The sequence below is a fragment of the Abramis brama genome (assembly GCF_963993115.1).
Source record: "Abramis brama genome assembly, chromosome: 14".
NCBI lineage: Eukaryota > Metazoa > Chordata > Actinopteri > Cypriniformes > Leuciscidae > Abramis > Abramis brama.
Genome location: NC_139976.1, coordinates 29,901,594 through 29,907,835, shown reverse-complemented (window position 1 = coordinate 29,907,835; position 6,242 = coordinate 29,901,594). Strand labels below are relative to the sequence as shown.

The window sequence follows — 6,242 nt, the reverse complement described above, 5'->3', positions numbered from 1 at the left end:
ATGGGAACACCAGTATCAGAAAAGTTGAGTAATTTTACTTAATTTTATAACGTTGATTTTTACCCATCATGCACTGGGCCTTGAATAATTAATGATGTTGATTTTTCACTGTTTCCCAGCTGTATTTACACTGTTTTATCATTGCTTTTGTTGTTAGGATTAGTAACTTGGCATTTTGTGACATTTGGAGTTCATTTTCTACTCAAAATGACACACAAAAACGATCCATCAAATGTTACCGTCATTGTGTATTGTCTACCAAGTATTGAGGTCTCTGTGTTCAAATGTTATATGACTTTGGCTATAGATATGGTGTCTCACGCAATATCTATTGTATTAATTACTTAGATGTTTCCAAAAGCATATCCTTTAAAGTATGGTTTAAGTCGACGTTTTATTGTTTGAGTGAAATGTGTTGCAAAGGAAACTTTAACTAAATAGATGTTACTCAACCTTTTACTAGCCTAGTTAAAATTACTTATTTTCTTTGTTACTTTCACTTAACTTAGTTAAGTAGACTTTACTTAATTCCATATGTGAAATTTACTTTAAAAAATATGCGTGCAAAAACTTGCCAAAGAAAAATTAAGTACTTTTTTTTTTTTTTTTTTCAGTGAGTAAGCCTAGTTATCAGTATAACAAGTTTTGTTAATAAAATAAAAGGTTTTCTGAAAGCAACTTGCACTGACAAATCTTAAAATATGTCAGTGCCATTGTTTTGTCTCAAGATGCACCGCAGTATTGTGTAAGGCTTTTTTCTAAGACACGTTTATAAAATCTCCTTAAATGCCGCACAGGCTTAGTCCTGGCTTAGTCTTAGCCCTGTCTGTGGAACATATATATATATATATATATATATATATATATATATATATATATATATATATATATATATATATATATATATATATATATATATATATATAATGACCTGCATTAAGTTTCTGCATAATCTTCCTTATTGACTAGTGTCGCTAGTTGACAATTCGTAATAATTCATAATGATGTCAGACTGAGCTGTAACCTATTTTAGCTATAGCTACATTATTTATAAAATTGCAAACATACTGCAAATTTAAATAGATAAACATTCATCAATCAGTACTTTTTACTTTTAATACTAAAGTAGGCCTATAATAAAAATAAAGTACATTTGCACTTTTACTCTTTACTCAAAAATTGAAAAGGAGTAACCTAATAATCAAGTACTAGATTTGTGTTCTTCGTCCACCACTGATTATATTATATTATATTATATTATATTATATTATATTATATTATATTATATTATATTATATTATATTATATTATATTATATTATATTATATTATATTATATTATATTATATTATATTATACGATTTTAACTTTCTGTAGAATGTGGAGTGAAATATATTACTGAAAAAATGTACATAAAAATAACACGATCCATACGAGCGCGCTTAAGGACTTTTATTTTGGCATTAGTTTGTTCACCGGTAATGACGCTTGCAGTGTTGCTTTCTCTTGGGCTCGTGTAGGATAAATTAGCCCTGCAAAAGACAAGAGCTATGGCATAATTTTATGTTTCCATTTAGTTTATTTTTGCTAATAACGAGCACGGAATATATTGAATAACTGTCGTAAAACGTTATTGAAACTATCCGTTTTTTTTTTTACAGTCTATGGTTAAAACGTGCATGTTAAAGGCTTGCAGCTCAAGACCTGTAAGCCTTACAGCATGACATTTTAAAGTTCGACCAAAGTCATTTGATTTTGGACACATAAGTTACTTCTGTTTAGAGAAGGAAGGACAGTGTTAGGAGACATGATGCTGAGCGCTTTCAGACTGACAGTGAGAGTGTCTTCAGCGGTTCAGAGAGCCTGTCAGTGTCCAGCTAGAGCTCTGCACTCGAGCCCTGTGCTCTGGGCAGGACACAACAAATGGTCCAAAGTGAAGGACATTAAAATACCCAAAGATGCTGCTCGAGCCCGTATGATTGCTAAGTTCACCATGATGATTAGGATTGCAGTCAGAGGTGAATGCATTAGATTTTACAAAAGAATTGCCATTATCCAATCTGCCACTAACCAACAAGTATGGTAATACCATGGTATACTTAAGTGTACCATGGGGCCATGTAATGAACATAGTATTTACCATGTGATGCATGCTTGTGCATGCTGAGATGACCCTGTGCTTGTGTTTCAGAGGGAGGACCCAATCCAGAATTTAATGTTGCATTGGCACAACTTCTAGAGCAGTGTCGGAACAAGAATCTTCCGAAAGCCACCGTAGAAGGAGCTATAAAAGGAGCTGTAAGGGAGATTTTACTATTCTAAATAATACTATATACATTTCTTAATCATTATATATATATATATATATATATATATATATATATATATATATATATATATATAAAGAGTTCAGATGCAAAAGCCTCTAAGTGCCATCTGAAATTTTCTTCTAGAATGATCATTTTTATAAAGCTTGTATATTTAAGTTAAGTAATTTCAGTTAAATGACAATTAATAGGTAATTTGCATTGCCATTTAAGTGAAATTATTTAACTTAAATATACGAGCTTGTTAAAAATGATCATTCTAGAAGAAAATTTCAGATGGCACTTAGAGGCTTTTGCATCTGAACTCTTCATATCATGATTAAGAAATTTAGGTTTTCACCCTCATACAGGTAATTTTTTGCCACTGCATGGTTGAATTTGTGTTTATATATATATATATATATATACATACACACACACACACACACACACACACACACACATATATATATATATATATATATGATAACATAGTATATAAGATTCTACATCTATGCTGCATTTATTTGATAAAAATACAGTAAAAACAGTAATGTGTGAAATATTAGAGTCTACAATTTGAATATATTTTAAAATATCATTTATTCCTGTGATCAAAGCTGAATTTTCAGCATCATTACTCCAGTCTTCAGTGTCACATGATACTTCAGAAATCATTCTAATATGCTGATTTGCTGCTCAAGGAACTTTTCTGATTATTATCAATGTTGAAAACAATTTTTGCTGTTTAACATTTTTGTGTAAACTGTGCTACAGTACCACTCAAAGGTTTGTGGTAAGTAAGATTTATTTATTTTTTTTAAAGAAAAGAAATTAATACTTTTATTTAGCAAGGACGCATTAAATTGAACAAAAAAGGCAGTAAAGACATTTATAATGTTACAATAGATTTCTATTTTAAATAAATGCTATTCATTTAAACATTGTATTCAAAAAATAATACTGGGGGGAATATGTATTCTGGTTGTATCTATTAGGCAGCAAAAATAGTTTTCAACATTGATAATAATATTAAATGTTTCTTTAAAACCAAATCATCATATTAGAATGATTTCTGAAGGATCACGTGAGACTGAAGACTGGAGTAAGGATGCTGAAAACTCAGTGTTGCCATCAGAGCAATAAATTGCATTTTAAAAATATATTAAAAAAGGAAAACAGTTATTTTACTCACCTACATACCGTTCTGTTTGATTCCATACAGCAATCGCTAGAAAATAAAATCTTTCAAAAATGCTCTAGAATTTTCTATTCAGTTAATCATGCATTGATGAAATGTTAGCATTAACTGGAACTCTTTTGTCTTTTTTAATGTATAATAGAAGTCAAAACCAGGAGTACAGTGTCTTTATGAGGCCACAGGACCGGGCGGGTGCACGCTACTCATTGAGGTTTTGACTGACAACAACACAAGATCCCACAGTGAACTCAAACGTATCATGACGAAACATGGGTTAGTAATGATGAGTTGTGAAGATAATAAGATATAAGTAGGTATATGGTATATATGCCTAGTTTTACAGACAGGGCTTCGATTAAGCCAGGATTAGGCCATAGTTCAATAAGGACATTAAACTAGCTTTTATAAACATGCCTTTTAAAAAACATTACTGATGTGCATCTTGAGACAAATCAACAGCACTTTTCTCTGTTTGTCCACAGCGGGGCGCTGTGTGAAGGAGCGCGCCGTAATTTTGACAGGAAAGGTATTGTGGCAGCATCAAGAGATGGGATCTCCTCTGAGAAAGCTCTAGAACTGGCCATTGAGGCAGGAGCTGAAGATGTGCAGGAGACAGAGGATGAGGAGGAGAGACCCATACTACAGGTCTGAGCACTCTCGCTTAACTGGATTGTACGAAATTCAGAATCGAAGCATTTAAATCTGCCTTCAAATTCATGTGTGTGAATTTGAATTTCCTTTGGCAAACATGTCCCAAAAGGATGGAAATTTAAATTGGATTTACAGGAAGAGGAGTTTGATCATTTATTAATTCACAACAGTCACAAAACAAAGGAAGTTGTAGTTTTATAACAAATTGACTAATTATGCTTATTTATTCCCTGAAATGTGAAATGCATGGTTTAATTAAATATATATGATCAGTCAAGAAACAGTGATAGTTTTTTAACAATAATACTGTCAAAATAATAAACAGCCATCAAGTAAGATTTTATTTTTGCTTTTAAATCACAAAAATGTCCAACACATTCTTTTCATATAAATTTATAAAAATTAAATTTGATCATTATATTGACGCATAACCACACAGGTCAATTAAATATTATAAGATTTGAAAATTAAATACAAATCACTATTTGTGGCATTTTATACATTGATTACCAAAGACCCCCTGTGGTGAAAATCAAGTTTTTAACATTATTTATGTCTATGGGGTGACCAATCATGTGCAAATTCATAAGTCAACACCATTGCTGAGTATTTTCTCCTTAAAACTGCAGTGAACCAAAGAAACCCTGTTGCGGGGCTTTTCCCCAGTGAGCACAAAAACACCTTTAAGAAGGGACAGGAAAAATAGGGCACATTGCAATATAGCGGGTGAATTATGTATATTATGTTACAATGTTGTGATGAACTATTATGTCTTTCTCTACTGAATTTCTATGATGTTCAGAGTGTTTCTAAGGATGCTGATTATTAGAAGGCAGCTGATTGACTCTGAGATGGTGAACGGGGAGAATGTGTAACATTAGAAACACATTATTAGCTGTTTGTTAATGTAGTCGAGCAAAAGGCTAACCATATCAATTACTGTTATGTGTCTGACGTTGTAGAGATCGATACATAATACGCATTACCATTCTGATACATTTGATACATAGACAACCCTGTATAATTCACTCTTCCTCTTCTTCTTCTGAATCAGTTTCTGGTTCAAACATGTATCGCTGAATTAAACCAATATTTCCACTTGCCATTGTGTCGAGTAGTTTACTACAGCTGACCCATTGAGTGGAGGCCGGGACTAATTTGTATATTCAGAGATTTTTATTTCAGTGACGTTATACTGTATACCTCCTGTTTACATATTGCCAGTAATTAGAGGATTGTGTAGAATTTGTCAGGAGAAATTGTCTCAATTATCAATAACCATCTGTCCCTTTCAGTTTGTCTGTGACATGACGTCTATGAAGGCTGTGCGGAATGCTCTGGAAAGTCTGGGCATTCACACACTGTCATCCGGACTGGAGTTTGTTCCTCACACACCCTCTCTCCTGACTCAGACTCAGCTAGAGACAGCGTTCACCCTGCTGGAGGCTGTCAATGACTGCCCTGATGTGGTCCGGGTATGGGATAACATCCACGCACAGAACTAGTGTTCACAGTACTGTAAGTCACAGATAGATGGACTAATTAATGCTCTACATGCCTTAAGAGCAACTGGAACAAAATGACCTGCTTGGCCAAAGTTGATTGGACTTTACTTGGATTTATTGTGTGATGATTAAATGCTTGATTGACCTTGTTGATATATCTTCATCATGGCAATAAAGAAGACATATTAGTCATAGATATGCATCATTTTGAGTAGCATTATACTGAATGTTGTGATCGTAAAACTTTTGTTATAAGTTAAGATTAGGCACTAATCACAATTGAATATCGGAAAATTATTTACTGTATTTTTGAAAATCAGTTCTGTATAAAAAGAGATAGAAAGGCAACTTGCAATGACTTTTTCCCAGAATCTGAAAAAAAAAGGAAAAACAAAGCTGCTCTATGCAAATGTTTATTGAACAGTGAGAATCAGGGTCAGGAATTAATCGTGGCTCGGGGCAAAAATGACAGTGAATGAAAGTGAAAAAATAAATAAATAAAAAACTGCCCCAGATATTTAAAATTTCTCATTTAAACATTTGATAGTTTTCATAATATTCTTGGCCTGTCTAGTTATGG

General features: G+C 32.7%; 1 protein-coding gene across 1 annotated transcript; it reads left to right on the top strand.

Moving 5' to 3' along the window:
* Positions 1–1,482: 1,482 nt before the first annotated feature.
* taco1 (translational activator of mitochondrially encoded cytochrome c oxidase I) lies at positions 1,483–5,856 on the top strand. The gene is made up of 5 exons (XM_084134923.1): positions 1,483–2,017; positions 2,191–2,297; positions 3,649–3,779; positions 3,989–4,151; positions 5,453–5,856. The coding sequence occupies exons 1-5, from the start codon at positions 1,807–1,809 to the stop codon at positions 5,660–5,662; spliced, it is 822 nt and encodes a 273-aa protein (XP_083991049.1). The 5' UTR covers positions 1,483–1,806; the 3' UTR covers positions 5,663–5,856.
* Positions 5,857–6,242: the final 386 nt, after the last annotated feature.

Coding starts and splice junctions, on each gene's coding strand:
- taco1 (XM_084134923.1), top strand. CDS start 1,807: ATGATGCTGAGCGCTTTCAGACTGACAGTGAGAGTGTCTTCAGCGGTT. Junction 2,018..2,190: donor GATTAGGATTGCAGTCAGAG/GTGAATGCATTA, acceptor CTTGTGTTTCAG/AGGGAGGACCCAATCCAGAA. Junction 3,780..3,988: donor CGTATCATGACGAAACATGG/GTTAGTAATGAT, acceptor GTTTGTCCACAG/CGGGGCGCTGTGTGAAGGAG.